This window comes from Cinclus cinclus, chromosome 6 (assembly GCF_963662255.1).
Source record: "Cinclus cinclus chromosome 6, bCinCin1.1, whole genome shotgun sequence".
Taxonomy (NCBI): domain Eukaryota; kingdom Metazoa; phylum Chordata; class Aves; order Passeriformes; family Cinclidae; genus Cinclus; species Cinclus cinclus.
Genome location: NC_085051.1, coordinates 30,324,732 through 30,343,781, shown reverse-complemented (window position 1 = coordinate 30,343,781; position 19,050 = coordinate 30,324,732). Strand labels below are relative to the sequence as shown.

At 36.2% G+C, this 19,050-nt stretch overlaps 1 protein-coding gene across 7 annotated transcripts in view; it reads left to right on the top strand.

The window, feature by feature from the left end:
- Window positions 1-19,050, top strand: part of GPHN (gephyrin) — a 273,967-nt gene that overhangs the window by 178,243 nt on the left and 76,674 nt on the right. For all 7 annotated transcript variants that reach the window (XM_062495959.1, XM_062495956.1, XM_062495957.1 and 4 more), the window contains one exon: window positions 2,436-2,570. In XM_062495959.1, the coding sequence (XP_062351943.1) occupies window positions 2,436-2,570 (135 nt within the window). The remainder of the gene's footprint in view (window positions 1-2,435; window positions 2,571-19,050) is intronic.

Below are 19,050 nucleotides of genomic sequence, written 5' to 3'. Positions count from 1 at the left end.
AGAGGAGAGTAGAGAGAAGGTATCTTATTTGAAGACTTAAAACAATTCTTTTATTTTATCTTTTTTTTTGTTTTATACCTTTCTCAAAGTGTATTTTTTGCTGTATTTTCCTTAGACATGGACATCCAAAAGAAGCATTGAAAGTTGTAGGGAGTATCTATGCTGATATAAAACTTGGGGATTGTCAGCCTGTTTTTGGCTTTAAGGAATTTAAGATGGGATTTGAGGAGAAAAAGTGAACAGAAGGGAAATCGTGCTTCTGACCACAAACCATTTGAGCATTTATAATATCATTGATTTAGTTTACCTCTAAGATACATGGCTGAGTTATGATTTGTAAATTAGAATAGTCCATGTAGAGGCCAATTAGGCACTGTTTCTGAAGAGGAAGATGTCCCCAGCGTAGTTGTCCATAGTGAAAAGAAACTCTGCTGACTTCAGAATTCACAGTGGAAATTGGAACATGAGATGCTTAGCCTTGAAAGAACCTCTGAGGAGAGCTCACAGTAACTGACCTGCAAAAAACAGTCTTGAAACTGTAGAGCAGAAAGGAAGCAGTTGGTGGCACTCTGAGAACAAAACCAGTTTTCAGATAACTTACAAACAAGTTAGAAACAAAATACACTCTTAACATGAGGAGGAGGGTATGTAGTGAAATAAGATTCCCTAGGTATAACCCAGTATTTCTAAGGCAAGATTGCTAAGTTAGACATAGTCATTAGTTATAGAGGGGAACCAAGGAAGTTGAGGGAGTGGGAAATGATGTGTATCTAATGACACAAGTATTAAGACTGATCATTTTAACTACACCAAGACAAGCAACAAAGCTCTCTTAATGTTCTAATAATGTAACACATTCTAAAAGTTGGGATTCAAGCTTGTTTCTGGAAGGACATATTTTCCAGTGGCTTCTATCAGCCCTAAGGTAGGCAAGAATGCTCAAAATGCCAAGATGCAGACTGGATAACAGCATCTCCATTTATGAAAAGAAATCCTGTCTGGAAATTCCCAACATTCATTATTTGCTTGTCACTGGATCTTCCTTTCTTGCTTCCTTTTATTGTCTGCTTCTGCCATTTCCCCCAGACACCATGGTTCTTCTTATGGCCCTCCTAGAACTAAAAACATCAGGCTGAATGAAGAAATTCTTGATGAGAGAAAGATCTCAAAATATGCATGTGTATATATATATTCCTTCAAAGATCACAATGTCTGCATTTCCTAGTTAGCTGTGATAGAATTTATCCAGGATTTTCTCTCAGTAAAGCCATGCTGGCTACTTCAAATCACCTCCCTGTCCTCCACGTGCCTTAACAGGGGTTGTAGGAGGATCTGTTCCATGATCTTCCCAGGCACAGAGGTGAGGCTGACAGGTCAGTAGTTCCCAGTTCCTCCTTTCTACCCTTTTCTAAGTTGTATGCAATGTTCCCTACTTCCAGTCACCTGGGACATCATCTTACTGCCACAGTTTTTCCAGTATCATGCACAGTGGTTTAGCAATTACATTAGTCTATTCCTTCAGGATTCTGGGATGCATCTCATCAGGTTCCTGCGGTTCCTCAGCTGGTCATGAACCTGATCGTCCTTTAGAGTGGGGCTTAATTGTCCCTCTGGCTTAAGGTCCATCCATTCAAGTATGAGAAGAGAGGTTGCCAGTGAAAACTGAGACAAAAAGTTGTTGATTGCATCAGCCTTTTCATCATCCTCACCAGTTTGCCAGTTGTTGATCAGGAGGGGTATGCGTCCCTAACTGCAGCTGTAATATATTATGTGGGAAGTAAAAAAGACAGAATTTTTATTCCTCCCCTCAGAATGTACTTTAAACCAAGTGTTGGCTTTGGATGGTGATTTCTAATGCTTTTGCTTTTACTTGCTCCAGAGAGTCCTGTAGCTTTTGCAGCACAAACCTTACACTGAGAATTTTTGTAGCTGAAATAAAGTCTTCATGGAATAAAGAGTATTTACGTACTGCATGAAATTTCTTGTGAGAAATTTTCTCACTGCATGACATTTCTTTAGTGGGGTCCAGTAAATTTCTAGCAAATGGTTTTCTTTTCAGAATATTGCCCCCTAGTTAGTGAATGGAAGGTCTGCCTCCTTTGTGCCATAGAAGAAACCATTGTTGGGTTTGAAACCAAGGTTTAAGAGGAAAACATTGTTTTCTTATTATTTCCTGTTTTAGTATGTTTGATTCATAGGTTTTTCGGGACAACTAGTATGTTCTGTGCTAATTCTGTTAGAATGTGACCTTACATATTTGTTAGGTATTTGTTACTGAAATTAGGAGAGTATGCCATTAATCAGTGCCAAGCACTGAGTATGAGGAGGTGTACAAACTGAGGAGTGGGGTCCCCTGTGTTTTTGAGGTAAGGTTTTGAGTAAGTTTTACATACAGTGTATTTTTTGCTATTAATTGCATCTCTCTTCTTTTTAAGATTCCAGATTCCATCATCTCTCGTGGTGTTCAGGTTCTCCCACGTGATACAGCCTCCCTCAGTACTACTCCTTCAGAATCTCCTCGTGCCCAAGCCACCTCTCGCCTCTCCACTGCATCCTGCCCAACACCAAAAGTAAGTACATTTATGCCTTGCAAGCTCCATGCTCAGCCCTGTAATCTATCAGGTCAGTGTATTGCCTCTGCTGAACAAGGTTGGTTTGCATGCAAGGGTTGTGTCATTCTACATAGTAAATAAATGCAGGACAGTGTAGCTCGTTCCATGTGCACTGTTGCACAGTTTAACCCGTGGGTTCACCAGCACCTTATGGTTACTGAAGTTTCATGTTATCTCTTGCAATACCAATCATGAATATGAAATTGTTAGCACCTTGAATGTATTTAGTATCCTTCAGTATCCCCAGGAACATAGATAATCCTGCCACTGAGTAACAACATTAAGCAAATAGTATTCTGTCAAAAAAATACATGTGCAAATTTCTAGCCTGGGCTGGGGCAGATCCGTGCCCCACTTTATTATTGTTCAATATAAGACTTTCAAACCAACTGGCTTTGCTCAAACTTAGATATTTGCTGCCTGACATTTGGAAACAAAAAATAGCCAAAATTGAATAGAAAGAAAGTTTTAATGCCAACCTTGTGGGATTATTATTCAGTTCTTAGTGATTAGACTATACTATTAATCATTGAGGTGAACTCTATATGTTTACTTTTCATCAAGCTTTGAGTAGCATACATCAGAAACTAAGCAAATTGACCAGTGGCAAGGTCTGTAATGTTAACCTTCAACAGAATTCCTTTCAGCAGAAGAAAACTGTCTAAATTTGCTTTGTACGTTCACATCACAAAGGTCTTTCTGTGGCACCAGATGCTGACATACTAATAAGCCAGTAGCAGATGGCAAATAATAACATTCTTCCTTATCTAATTCATGATCCTTGAAGATTATTCTGCTTGCTAAAATGATTGCCAGCATCTGCTAGTTCTTCTCTCCTACTGTCTCGTTCTTTTCTGTCAGCAAACAGGATTTATGGGCACCCACCCATAGAATTATTTTGCTTTAACCTATGGGATTGTTTTATGTAGTACTTAGCTTCACTGTAATAAAATCAAAATTATTCTGATGGACAGCAAACTTGAGCTTCATTGTATAGTCTACTTTTCTTAAGGTTGTTCAGTGAATTCTATCTGCAAGCATCTCCTTTACTTTTTTTCCTAAAAAATTGAATCTTTTCTGATGGCTTAGAAGTAAAAACATGGAGCTTTTTACATTATGAATGCTCAGAGCAGAAGAGCAAGACGAAACAGAGAAATTGCATTGAGCCTTATGCCCATTGATAAAACAAAATTGTCCAAAGAAAACCAAGGGTGACTAGTAATAGGCATAAATAAGGGGCAGCTCTGCTGAAAAATAGTTCCTGAAAATATATAGGTATCATCTAGAAGTTATCACAATAGGAAGGAGTAAAGCCTATCTGTTATGAAGCAGAATGCAATCCTGTAGACTGTCTTGAGATTATCTCTGATTGACATAGTCAGAGATTACAGAAGGAATGTACTAGAAGTTTGAAACAGTTTGAAAATCTGAAACACTGCACAAGTAGTGGAGATGAGCTCATTTCATAATTAGATCATGCTTTGGTATTTCATGTTGAGACCTGCTTTTCATATATGACTGCAAAGTCAGGTTTTCAATATGTGTGAGACTACGCCACTTTTATAACAGGAATTCCCATGCAACATCTAGCTAGATTAGATTTTCTGTGATGTATTTGATGGTGGTTTGTTATAAGCTGAAATATGGAAAAATAAAAAAAAAAAAGACCGACTGGAAAATTTACTTGACTGGTGTTGGCAACTGTTCCTATTATTTGGAGGTTGAATTTTGCACATAAGCTTCTTTACCACTTAGAGAATTCTTGGTTCATTTTATGTATTACTTTTGAAATAAACCAAAGAAACTACCCCTTATCGTTTTGTACTGTCCTTTACAGTATCCTCAAGTTTTCAAACATCATCTGAATTTATCAAGAAATGTGGTTCATTCAGATTCTTCAAGATTATCAATGTGTCTAAATGTCTTCATTTACTCTGTTTTTCCTTCTGGATCCTGGCTTTCTAATAATGCAATATGAATTAAGTTTATACTGGTCTCTTGTCCACACAGTAATGAGAATAAAAGTAAATTGAACTTCTGCATCCCAGCGATATTCCAAGGTTGTTTTTAATCTGCAAGTGTGTATCTTTTCAATATGCTCATTTGTTGTTTAGGATCTCATTTCAGGGCTCCAAAACATGTGTATATGACATGAAACAAAGATGAGGAAGTGTCAGGGGAAAAAATTATTTGATTATACTTACTTTTGGAGTGGTAGTCTAGCCACAGAGCAAGTGGCACTATATTTCTTTGTCAACTGTATATTCCAGTTTATTTTTTGTACCATTTTCTTGTTTTATATTTTTTTGTCCTAAGTGTACATGAACCCCTTACATCTCTCTTACTGAATTTGCTGAATAGCAGAAATCTCTGTGTGTCTCAGAAAAAAAAAACAATCAAGCTTCTGCAATGATGGGAGTACCTCTATTAAATGAATGTAAGTAGCAGGCTACTAATACATGAGGATATTGGAGCAAAGGTATGGGAGAACATGTTACTAATGCTCCAGACTGATCTGTTAGAAGATTTTACCTTTTCATAATCATATTTTGGGAAACCTAATGTTGTTTATGTATACAACCAGACCATGTAGACAAAATACAACATTAAATGGCAAATTTGCTTTACTGTTTACAGCTTACTATCTGTGCTTCCTGAAAATCTCTGTTTCTAACAAAGAACTAAATGATAACTATTGAGTTGGTTATTTCAGTCAGTCTTCATAAATGTAAATTCCTGGTAAAATAAGTAATTTTATTTCTTGGGAGGTAGGAATATTTTAAGGCAAATTGCCATTGGGACTTCTCTATGTCAGTGATTAGGTACATCCCCAAGACTAAGCAAATCAGTTTTTGTTAGCTTTTAATAAATCTCTGTAGAACACCTTTCTTGTTCTCTAAATTGCATTTGAGTTTCAAACAAATCAACCACTGCACAGTAGATGGATTCCCATATACAGGCAATCTAAGCTTTACTCAGAGGAAAACTGCACTCACAGTCCTCCCTTTTTCAGTCATTCAACCATAAAGTTTACAGTGGTTGTGATGTATTTTTATCTTGTTCAATATAGTTTTGATTGTTTAAAAGTTTCACTACTTTCTTAACCTGATTAGATGAATTTGCTGAATACTTACATGACAGAAGTTTAGGATGACACAGTGTGGCTTACAAGCTTTTCTTGTCATTCCAGTTGCTGTTCAGATTCTCAGATCTCACTGTGTTTTTGTCTGTGTTCATGGTTGGCATTTTCATGAATAAAAGTGCAATATTTGTACTTAATTTTTGGCAACGTTTTGTGTCAAAGGAAGCAGATTTAGAAGACCAAGGACAGATTTTTAATTATCACGAGGAATTCATTTCAATGACAAGAGATGCTCAAAGTATTTCACTTTGTACAGTCATGAGTCTCACTGATGTTCAGTTCTTTCACTTCTATGTGCAAAGTTTCTTTCAGTGTTATCTTTGATCATGGAGGATCCTAAGGAACTTGTTATTATACTTTTAACATGAGAGTGCGGAGTTTTTTTCTGTCTTGCTACTTCATTCTCTTCGCTCCTTACATTTTGCTTAAGGGAAAGTTTCTGCTTTACTTGCTGGTTTTCTGTCCCTTCCCTAGCCATCCATTGTTTAGTTGCACTGAACCAGACAAAACTCTCAGTAGTAAGTTAGATCCTTACAGATTTTTAGTTGCAATAGATAACTTGATTCCTATGTAACAGAAGTTTAGAGGCTCTGTATTGTAGCTAAAATGAGCAAGCAAGGCTACTTCTCAGAATTTTTTTCAAGTCTAGCAAAACACCTATCCACTGCTCCATCCATCAACACCTTCTTTGTAACAGTACATTTAATTCTGCTAGTTGGTCACTTTCTGTTACTTTCTGTCTCCTGTGAAGAATTATTGTCTTTGTCATTCATAAGTAGACATTTGCCTAAAGACCTAATATTCCCAGTGTAGAAAGAGTGACATATATAATTTATGTAAATGTTCCGGTTGCAGTGAATTTCTGAAATTAAATAGCCTAGAAAAATACTTTAAACTTTTTTTGAAAGAAAAAATGCTGATGAAAGTCGTTTCCATGACAAAAGCAAAACTTAATATTTCAGTAATTTTTATGCTTACTGTTAACAAAAAATGGTCTGTCATGAACCACCACTTTAGTGTTAAATGTGTACATTGATATCCACACAATTAAATGAGTTACAAATTAGTGCTAAATCTAATTAAAGTTTATGTTTTCAGTCTAGTGGTTTTTTTCAATATAAAATTGCTATATGAAGTAAGAACCTTAGCTGATGGGAGAGGTGGAGTTGGAAAGATGTTTTTGTCAATTATTGTTGTTACAAATTTTTCAGTAGAAATATTCAGTATTTATCAGTAAAAGAAAGATCAGGTTCCTTACCAGAAACTCTTAGTTAATAGTAAGATGCTACTGAAGATGTGTTTTGGCAAGCTGTAATTGTATCCACAGTGTAGATATTTTGTGTTCATTTGAGTGCATAATTTTTTTTATTCTTGATTCTTACTGTTTCTTCTTAAGGTGGTCATTGAAATATGGCAAGTATGTTAATGTATTTTAAACTTTGAATGCATACACTAAACATTCAAGTGATTTTTTTTTTCCTTTTTATTTTTGAAGTTTGTGTAACTGAAGTTTATTCTACCTTGGAACTAGCTTGAGTAAGTAGCAAGTGCTTTGGCATGGCTGTTTAGCTGTGATTAGGTTGAGGAGCATGGAAAACTAAAAAGAATGTTTTAAATTTTTGGGTGTGAGATCACACTCCAAGCACTGCAAGAGTTTCTTGTTTTTTCTTGTAAAAATACACACAGACATAGTTAGATACATGTTCCTGCTAAAACTTCCAATATTTTTGTGACTATTTTCTGGGTTTAATTTCCTCTTAGTTTTTTTCAATGTACATTCCAGGACTGCAGAAAATTATGCTTAGTAAAAAGAGGTACTAATGGAATGTGTGTTTAAGTAGAAAGTAGTCACAGTTGCCTTAATAGGAATCCTGCTTCCTAACACACATCAATCTCCTGTATCCTCCTGGGTTCTTCTCCATACAATGCAGCAGTGGTTTTCAGATCAATTACTAATTAAAGTACCCAAATCTTTTTGTACAGTCATTACCTTTTTCCCTCGTTGTTTACATTATATTGTATTGGCAAAACATGTGGACAATTGAGCCCTAGAAAGTCTTATTTTTAGCATACATTTGGCTTAAAAACCCTGGTAGCTTTTAGTTAACAACATGCTGCAGCTTCAGAAGTGAGGCATTGTAACTAAGGAAGAAGCAGCTTCGTTGCTTGGGATATTAAAACTTCCTCAAATACACCATCATTAGATACTAAAATCCTTTCAAAAATGGAATATACACTTTGTAGAAAGGTCAAAAACTTCAGGGATAGTATTTTGGGCGTTTTTTGTTAGTACCAAAATAGACCCATCAACAAGTCAACTCTGGAGAAGACAGACTGGGGTAAAGTGCAGGCTGAACATTGAATTTCAGTAGAATTACTTGTTTGTCTCAGCTTTCTCTTTTGAATATGTGTGCTTCAAATAGTACTATTTTTATTCGTACCTGGAGTTGGTATTAAATATTGTAGCAGCACCAAAATATAGTTTTCTTCCCTTAGTCATACTGAAGAACTGTTTATTTTAGAGTAGAGCTTCAAATCCAGAACATCCAGAAAAATTCTTGCAGTCACAGAATCAGCTACTTTTCAGACCTGTTGTAGATTAAATTACACAAAGAAGCTCTAATGTGCAAAAATTCTCTATATTTGTATGCCTTAATAACTATTTATTAACCTACAGAATTTCATTATTTTCCTGAGTCCAGTGAACACTTTCAAACAGGTCAAAGAAGGTTACTCAGTCTTTCCCTGGAAATAATTTTTCTTTTAAATTGTTACTCTTCTGTATGTGTATTCCTTCAGAAGAGAGCAGTCTTTCAGTACATGCATCCTGCCTCATACAGGCATTGCATAAGTTCTAGTCTCTGTATGCTAGCACTGTATCAGATTGTCAGTTCCTCCTTGCAATGCTTTTTTTAATTAACTTTGGTAGCAAGAATTTTCATTTCTTACTATGCTGTCTTCCAAGGCCAAGTGTTTGTTTTTTTTTTAATTCTGTTCACCTCAATTTGTCATTTCTTTAAGACAGGGAAAAGATGTGCACCTTCTCATGTTAGAAGCCTTACTGACATCTTTTCCATTCCTATCCAAAACAAATATCTGATTTGAATTCTGATGTAACTCAAGATGAGGGTTTTAGGGTTTGTTTAATGTTTCGGATTTCTTTCACCAACAGCTATGTAGTTAAGTCTGTTTTTCATCCAGTGTCTTCAAATTACTGTGAATACACCTCTACAGAATTGCTTGCAGGTTACATTTTCAATATATCTAATTCTGGTTTTGTCACTGATGTGTGTTGAGTTTGTTGGCACCTGGTGATCATTTTTATGTCCTGCTGAAGATGGTATCAGAAAAATATTGACTTTCCTTCTCCATTCAGTCTTTTTTTTCCTTGGGGCTAATTGTTCCTATTACATATGTCAGTTGACAGAATCTTGTTTCTTCATGAAAAATGGTTTCAAAAGTAAAACTCTGCATCCCATAGGCTGAATTTTCATATAGTCTTATGTGTGGGTATTTGGTTTTCTTTTGTTCTTCTTCTTTAGTGTCTTAGTCCATTCATACATTAACCTGATTAATCAACAACTCAGCTATGGGCTTCTGTTCCTTCATTGACTCTTGACTTAATATTCCACATCATTTATTGCTGTGTTCTTTTCTGATGAAATAATCAGTAGTTTTAAAAATGTACCTGTAAAGATAAACAGCAATCTTCTTGTTGGTTCTTTCTTGTTACAGTAAACAATTTAATGATGGTATAGCAAAGTTCAGTGCCAGAAATTATTGGAGAGATAAGTCATGATAATTTAGACCAAAAAGGGTTTAATTCACCCTTTCTTATCTATGTATTCAAGGGCACAAAGATGCATGCATTCAGTAGTCTGTCCAGAATCCATGTGTGTATACCCAGCTTGTCAGGTCAGGTCAGGATAGCTTGAAATGATGGAGAGGATGTGGAGCACCAGCTATTACCTTCTCCACAACTTCTCTAGCATCCTTCTTACGCCAGTATCCATTCAGTCAGTGTTGGATGCATCTTTTATACACTTTAGAACCTAACAGTAAAGGGGATATTTGTCTCTCTATATGGTTTCACCTCTTGAATATGTTAGATGTTCTTGCTGTACTGTGTTCTCCTTATGTAAACCTGCTCTTTATCATTCTGACTTCATCTCAGCAGCTCAGCTCTTTTTTGGCCTGTAAATCATTTTAGGTTGTCTGATTTTACTGATTGGGCATCCCCAGAAGCTGCATGAAGTGCTGTGAACTAAATGAACTACCAGTCTGCATGCTGTCAACATTTTGATGTTCCCTCCACTATGCTTTCTGATGCTTCCCCATCCATACATGTTCTTCCTTTTCTCTGCCACGCTTAATGTCTGTCAGACATTAAGGAGGATTCTTATGCTGAAGTCTTTATTACCTTGCTATTGAAGCATGCATGTCACAGTTTGATATTGTATCATGCTTCTACAGTTTTGCATCATCATCATCATTGTCTGCATTTCATGCACATGATTGATGGTTTTGGCTGGGGCAGAGCTGGTATGGGGCTACACAGCACTATAGCAAGCAGCAAAAGCAAAAAGCAGCCACTAAGGAACACTAGACTAATACACAGTCAGCAAGTGAGCCCCGTGACAGTCACAGGAGCCTGGTGGTTATTAGCTGAACAGAAATAACAGCTATAAATTCAATCTAGCACATTTCAGTCAAATTTGTCATTATATCAAACGCTTTGAGCCCCATGTATTGTGCCAGAAAGACTGTTATGGTTTAACCCCTGCTGGCAACCAAGCCCCCTGAAGTTGTTCACCCTCTCCCCCAACCAGTGGGATGGGGGAGAGAATCAAAAGAGTAAAAGTGAGAAAACTTGTGGGTTGACATAAGGACAGTTTAATAAGGAAAGCAAAAGCACACACAGGCAAAGCAGCACAAGGAATTAATTCACTGCTTGCCATGGGCAGGCATCAGATCATCAGCCATCTTCAGGAGAGCAGGGCTCCATCACTGGTAACAGTTATTTGGGAAGATAAGCACCATCATTCAAAATCTCTCCACCTTCCTTATTCCCTCAGCCTTACATTCTGAGCATGACCCCGTATGGTGTGGGATATCCCTCTGGTTGAGATCAGCTGTTCCAGCTGTGTTCCATCCCAAGTTTTTGTGCACCCCCAGCCCGCTTGCTTTTCGGCAGAGGAGCAGAAAAGGCTTTGATGATGTTGCAAGAACTGCACAGCAGTAGAAAAACCATCTCTATATTCTTGACAGTATTTCCAGCACAAGTCCAAAGCATAGACCTGTGCCAGCTACTGTGAAGAAGATTATCTGTACCCCAGCCAAAACCAGCACAACAGGCAACTGAAGGTAGTCTAGTAGCAGGCAGTTATGTGTTCACAGGAGCCAAAACTGATACTTACACTAATAAAGCTCTTTCAAGGAATGCATGTTCCAATCATTCATGTATCATCAGCAGTAGAAGTTTGCTGATTTCATCACAGAAATAACATCCCTCTGATGCAAGATGTGAGAGACAAGCAAGAATCTGAATCACAGACACTGCTTTTCTCATGATGTAAATATGCAATTCCCTTCAAGTGGTAGGTTCTTTAGCAAGTGTACTAATAGGTCCTGGCATCCAGTTTCACTCTTGAAAAGGCTTTTAGGAAATAGAGGAGTTGAAAGTAAACGGCACCTACTGGTTCTATGATCTTAACTCCTATTTTGGGCAATATCTAATGTTATTTAACATTATAATATGTGATACCATCGAAGATCGGCAAAGTAATTTTTTTTCCCTTCTACACAGCTGTCTCAAGCCTTGTTTTAGAATCCCACTATCACATTGGTCAGTCTGCTCTCAGTTGCCTCTTTTGCCTTTTAACTTAAATAGGCCAGTCCTTTCTTGTATTCCTCAGCCAGACAAAAGGGATGCGTAAAAATTTTTAGATTTCATTTTCGTTAATTAAGTCAAGCTCTCTCATTTTTATCCTTTTAAAAAAAACTCATTCCAGAGTTCTTACATGCAGAAATTAATTGTCCCTGTTTTGCTCACCAGTTTAGTTTTATTTTAAATGGCAAAATTTATATTATCTCTTTATAGGGAGCATTTATGAATAGGGTAGAATTTGATTTCCTCAATTAGTTTTCAATATTAGTTTTACTTGTCTGAAAGGAAAGGAAGTGATTTTTTCTATTTCTGATCATCTTCACACCATCATTGCACATTATTGGATATGAATTTCTGGAGGCATTTATTGATATTTACATTTACCAAAACCTACGTACATTTCAGTATGTTACTTTTCATTTAAATTAGCAATAGTGGAGAAAATCTCTATGGAAAAAGTCTATGAGAAAACAGGGATCCTTAAGGTGAGACATTCAAGGTACTTACACTTGGAACATATTTCTCTCCAATGCCTGTGTTGGAAACAGGGCCTCTCACTTGATTACCTTACAGTAGATTTATGGAAATCATTCTGTAAGAAACAGTAACAGGTTTGGCAAGATTTCAAACCACCTGCTGGCTTTTTTCAAATTTGCACCATCCATTGCAGTTTATTTCTTAAGATTGCTTTTTTTCTTTTATATGCAGTTTTTCAAAATGTGAGAAGCACCTTTGAGCAAGGAGTTCTCATGTGTTTGCATGCAGTCTTTGCAACACAGTGTTTGCTTTATGAATTTTGTAGGCATCCTCACTGGACGATGGTTTCACTCAACAGCACTGTTAGTATGGACAAAGATTGACCTTGGCCATTTACCAGGTTATTGTTAGTACTTGGCCACTTAAAGGTCATATTGTTTTAAACTTCTGAAAATTGAGTTGAATACCAGATCTTTCCCCTTAACTTAATCTTCTGATGTTGTCCTCTCACTGCTTCAATTGTTTCCTGTGGTTTCAGTGGATATACCCTTTTCCAATATCCTTACCAACCCTTGTGCTTCTCTTTCATAGTTGAACTTCTCAGGATGTATAAATGTGAGGAAAGACATATAGCAAGATCTGTTTATAGATTTTCCAAACACACCTCTGTCTAGTCAAAAGGATAAAATACAGGCTGTTACAGATATTTGAGAAGAAACCTTAAAGGTACTTGTTCTCTTCCCTTTAAAGTCCCACTGCCCCATCTGTTTTCAGACAGGTGAGATCTTCCTTGTTACACTGAGCCGTAGTGCAAACATCTCTCCCTTAATTTTGGTGCTAGAAGTGGTCAAAGAGAGCAGATACTTGCTTTAGAACCTTACTAGAGAGTTGGTTTGCTTTATCATCTACTTCTCCCATCATCAGGTCACTTCTGAGTTACTTCACTGGTGCAGCAGTTTTCTCTGTGACCATGAAGGTATCTTTGATAGGAGCTAGCTTAGTGTCTAAAAGTGTTTAAAGGGCCATGTCTGCCACTGTATGTGCTATTTTTTTCCTTGGACATGACCTTTCCTGCTTGCCAAGACAGATTTCTGATGTATGGGATAGGTGTTTGTGTTTTGGAAAACTCCAGGAGGATGAGGTGCAACTTCTGTTTTCTTTTGTAGAGCAAGCTAGAGAATCACTAAGGCTGCAGGCATAGGTGAGGAGTAAAATGTGCCAGCAGACAGTGAAAAAATGATCAAATGGGTCTGAAATGAGAGGATTGAAAGTATTGAATTGAGGAGAAATTGGTTGTAAAGGTTGAGTGGTAAATGTCTGATATCAACCAAAGCCATATTTGTGGCTCTTGAGTGATGAAGCTGCGGGACCTAGTTTGAAGAAGTGTAGGAAGTAGCTTGGCTGCAGAAGGTAGCAATAACATTACAAGAAAAGAAAGGGCTATGGTCAGAAAGGCAGCACTGAGCAGGTAGAAGGGTTTTCAAAACTTCAGCTGTGTGACATGTGAGTTGTCCAACTGTTCACTGCATAGTGACAGTAAGGACCCAGCTCTCATATGCCCAGATCTCTAGTTGAAATGGGATTTAGGACATTAAGTCACTACAAATAGAGGCACACTACGTTATGTTTGTATTTATTGTAGTCTGTCTTGCTCTGGCTGTGTGTTTCACCTACCAACTTTTATATTTTATTTCTGAATATTATATTTCATTGAAGTCAATAGATATTTTTAAAGAACTGACACATGTTGGTGTAAAATTACTGGTGTAGAAAGTCTCTTATGTAGGGACATGGTTGCATTATCTTTGCCATTATGTGTGTTAGCAGAGCATTAAATCTAGTGATGATACTAGTTTGAATACAGTAAGAAAATTGCAATACTTTTTACCACTGCTTGTTCCACCTGCACTGTGTTTATTCCTACATCTGCACATGGAACAGTGTGAGTAGTGCCCATTTGGAAAAAAAAAAAAAAAAAGAAGACTTGTGTGGGTAGTGTGAACAAAATTTGAGGTGGTTTGACAATTATATTTTATTGGCATCCATAAGCATTCACGTACTTGCTTTTGTAGGTTTAACATTATCAAGAAGTGCAGCAATCTTAATAAAATTTCTGTGCCAAACTGCAGTAGAATGCACAGGCATGAATATGTTTATTGGTAGAGAATGTATGTCATTTTTATAGGAGCCTTTATTCCCTTTGTTTGAAATATTCCCCATTAATTTAGGAAGCCTCTAATTGGTGTTTGTCTGGCATAAAACTGCAGAAGTAAAAATGCTTTCAAGTAAAAATCTATTTTTTATGTATGGATCTAAAATGTATACATAATGCATTTTTAACTTAAATTGATCTGCTGCTATACTAGAAATATATTAAGCTCTTTGATAACAGTAGAAACTGCTCATTTGATGTAGAAGATTGTTCTTATCAGAGAAAAGAATTCAAGTTGAAATTGGATTTCTGTATCAGAATTTTCCGCTCCTGATTAGGCAAGTAAGGGTTGTAAATCATGCTACCTAGACCAATATTGTATTATATAATATTTGGAAGTTGACAATCACTGTCCTCAACATCAAAGTTGTTCACAAGTAGTATGTAGTTACTTCACTAATTAAAATTACTTCTTTCCAGCCATTGAATATTTACATTTTCTTTTTTATTTTTTTTTAATTGGATGTCACTAACTTTCACTTCTTTTCAGTTTGTTGCATACCTTGAATTTGATTAACATTATTCAGGGTCAGAAAATGCATTTTCAATCTTCATAAGTTTGAATCTCGTTTGGATTCAGCTCCCTTATGTGATCTGGCCAATACATTAAGATTTTTCTTCCTGGCCAGCTGAGGTGAAGTCATTGCTGGTTAGGTTATACTTTTGAGATATGTTTCTCTATTAATATGAACTCTGTGAGAACTTGTGTGAGTGACTGCAGTAATATTTATTTGGAACACAATGGTATAATAATATACATAGTATAGCTTTTGTAGTTTCTCTTCATCAACTGGACTTCCTTCTCTTATTGAATGCACTTTATCAAAGTGAGAAATCTCCAAGCTTTTGATAAAAAATTTCTGTTGGCTTCTAAACATCCCTGTTCTTTATATGTTGTATTCTGTCAAAGTTCCTTCATGTGGGGACTGTTTGAATATATGCTAATTCATATTTAGTTTCTCTTCTGGTATGTTTTTAATGTTTTTATCTTCTTAATGCATTTATCTTCAGGATCATTTTCATGGTTTTTTTTATACTTCCACCTACCTTTTCACTGAATCACAAAACACCTCTTTAAGCTGGACTGAAGCTTACCCCGTTGTTTTTCTTCTGTATTTTGCCTTGGCTAGTTGATTGGCCCTTGTGGGGGAAAAAAGTAAAAGCTATTTCAGGGTGTATTGTGGAATTCTGCTGAAGGAAGTGAACCAAAGTAGGAGCATCACATGTGCATTTTTGCTGTAGATTTCTGAAACTGATCATTCATTTCTGAGCATGATGTCCTGAACTTTGAGATAAAGCAGCAACTGGAAAGAAGTAATGTCAGGAAAAACTGAAAAAACAAGGGAGGTCTTATTTTCTTATAGGATGTACAAATTTGTGTCACTGCTTCACATCCAAAAACTTCTTTTAAAAGGAAGAACTTCATAAATATTTATTAGCAGCATGTGGAGTCACATTGACAAATATAATGCAAGCAAGTTTCATGATTTGGGATTCAGTAGAGGATATTCACTCAATTGCACTGCACATTTCCTAAGGCAACTAGGTTAGAAGCACAAGGGAACTTACAGCTGAATGCAATAAGAGGCTTTGGCTAAAAACTGACTGGGACCATTTTTGAGGAAGGAAACAGAAAATGCTTCTCAGCACAGTTGTCAGGGATATGTGGTATAACATACCTTTGTTGTCTTGTAACAAAGATGTTTGTTAAAACGTATCTTTGCAGACTCAGTGATGTTCCACAAGTAATATTAATAGTTTTCTTTATTTACCATTCGTTTTTGATCTCTGTAGTAGTAATCAAGTGGGAGAACAGTTATGTTTTTCTTATGTGTACAGCAAATAATCTGAACTTGATTTGGATGCTGTGTAGTATAATAGAAAATTATAAAAATAAATGGAATTATAATAATCAAAATATACTTTTGATTATTATAATTCCAACATTGTGTGCCCAGGTCATCAGATAAGGCACTTCACACCTTTTTAAACTGTTGCTGTAAAAAAAATTCTATTGTGAGTTTTGCATTTATTCTGTTTCAGAAATTATTTAATCATATCAAAAAGATGTTGTCATTATGAACCATTCACGTGTTGCCCAGCATTTTGGAAAAAAGTCTGACAGAGATTTGGCTTTTTGGTGAATGTGGATGGGAAAACACTTTTATGAAAGACTTGAGTCCTGCAAAATTCCAATTTCTTTGTCAGAGTGTAAGCAGGGGTAGTTTAGAATAGCACAAATAGAGTATATTTTCAGAAAGGGGAAGGAGTCTAAGATGGATAGTGTTGAATGTTTGAGGCTATTTCTTCTATTGAGGAACTCTTCCTTTCAGTAAATCCAGCAAAGGCAGAGTCTCAGATTAGGTAATTGTTCAGAGCTGTTCTGCCTTTATGACAAGTATAACAGATAGATTAAATACATTAGATACTTATTTAAGGTTAGGTCTTCTAAATACTTTTTTCTGGAGTAAAATCAAGGATGAAGACAACAGGTTCATTTCTCATGTGCTATAGTAAGTAGAAGGTAGTGGAAGAACACTGAAACCATATGCAAGACTCCTTCTTAGAAAGCATTTTTCTGTTCTCTCATCTTCTAACTAATCCACTATCCATATTTGAGCATTTCTTTTTGCTCACTGTTTGGTTCTGGTTTCCTTGCTTCCTAAGTTTTCTTCAACTGGCTTCCTATCTCATTCTACTCCAACCATAACTCCCATTTGTTCTTCAGATATCAAGGATACCTGTAGCTAATTTTTAGCTATTAAATCCTGCTGTTACTCCATTGTGAATAAGAAAGGGATGTAAATATAATGTGTTTATAAACTTTCAGTTCATTATACCCCCCTAATTTCCTGGAATGTTCCCTACATAACACCCTTCTTCCTTCACTATATTAAGTATCTTCATTGGTCACCTTCGGAGTGTTCCAAAACCCTCACGTTTTTCAAGTAACATTTTGCCCATAACTACTTGGCGTTGCTCCTGTTTCATCTCTTAATCCACTTATTTAGCTTGTGTTGTGATATAGATACTTTTGATTTAGATCACTTACACACATTTTTCATCATAATCTTTCTATTTACCAGTGGGCATCTGATGGGGTTCTTGTGTTAGCTCAGTTTCTGAAGAGCAAGGAGTGTGTAATCCATGCCATTTTCTGAATTACAACTTCTAGATCATCCTACAGTTGACCAGAGAGAGATAAGGATATACCTGAATTCCTTTCTGTGGTATTTGCCATGAAAAGGGTATAAGTTTTTATTCCTGATGTCCCCTGCCTTCTTGGTAATACCCTGTTTAATTCCAAGAACAGATGTAGTAGTTTGTGCAATACTCATGTAATTCTGCTTCATCCCTTGAGAAGCATGCAAGTTGCACTCTGCAATGTTCCTGTAGGAAACACGCTGTCATTGTATATATACTAACTGTGCCATGGATATAAAGCAAGACTTAAACTTAGACTATCTTCTTCTAATTTATACATGCAAGCATTTAGAACTTCGTTGCTCGCAGTGTACACGTTGTATATGTATTTCTATATATATTTTGAGTAAAGGAAGACTAAATAATGTTAGTTATATGCGCCTGTAATATCTCCAGTCTAATTTTTAACTGAATCCTAAACTTTCAGAACAACTTGAGCAGCCACAATTGGTGAGTAATGCAAGAAAAACTTTTTCCCTGAAGGGCACTGTATATTGCTGTCACAACTTTTCCTCAAGTTTGTGTTATGTAGCACTTTTCTTAATGCCCTAGTTCCATGTCATTATGTGAGATTATAAGCATTTATTTTTTCGTATTTCTCGTTTTCCAAACAAAACTAAATTTATTATTCCGTTTAAAAGTTTCAATCTGATAAAAGGAATTGCAGTTCTACTAGATTATGTCATATCATCTGAGATGGTAGTACCTAACCAGGATGTTGGGGAAAGAATATTTGCTCTAACTCACAATGTTTTTTGTTCAGACAGGGAGCTTTTTCCAAACTGACGTGTGCTTTTTTCTCAATTAGGGAATACATAGCTAATATGTAGTAACTCAGTTACAACTTCATATATTTTAATTGGCTATGTTTTCTAAAAGAGACATAGTTTATTTAAGAATGATGGTTTCTTCTTGGTCTGTATATTAGAATTGATTGGAGATTTTCTTGGAGTCCCATGATAACAGTAGTGTGGGTGTTTCACTTGACAGTTCAAATCAGATGCTATTTTAATGCCATAAGACCAGGGAAGGAAAAAAAAACAATTGACATAAATATTTCCAGTGTATTGTGCTAGTGGACATCCTATCAGAACTAAATACTTAAATTGTTAAGATGTTGTTTAGTTGCATTGTTTCCTTGAGAATCAAATACACGTGAAAAACCAAACCACTCGGTTGACTTTTTTTTGAAGAGGAATTCCTGTTTTGCATGGGTCAGGTAAAAACAAACAGGAAGGACAATTAACTTCTGCCTTGCTACTGTGTTCTAGAGAGCATAAAGCGTAGTTGAATTCCCATGGTTCGTTCAATTTTTGGCTTCCTTGCTGAGATTTCTTGAAGACAGTTACTGTGATTTGAAAGGGTTCACCTCAGTTATGTGGGATTCTGTTTTACTTAAGGTAATAAAAACTTTCAGTTCAATCTTGGCTCGACTAGTAGAATGTCACTAAAGTAACTTTTATTGTCTTCTTCCTCTCTATTTCAAATGACACGTGTTCATTTTATTGGTAAAAGA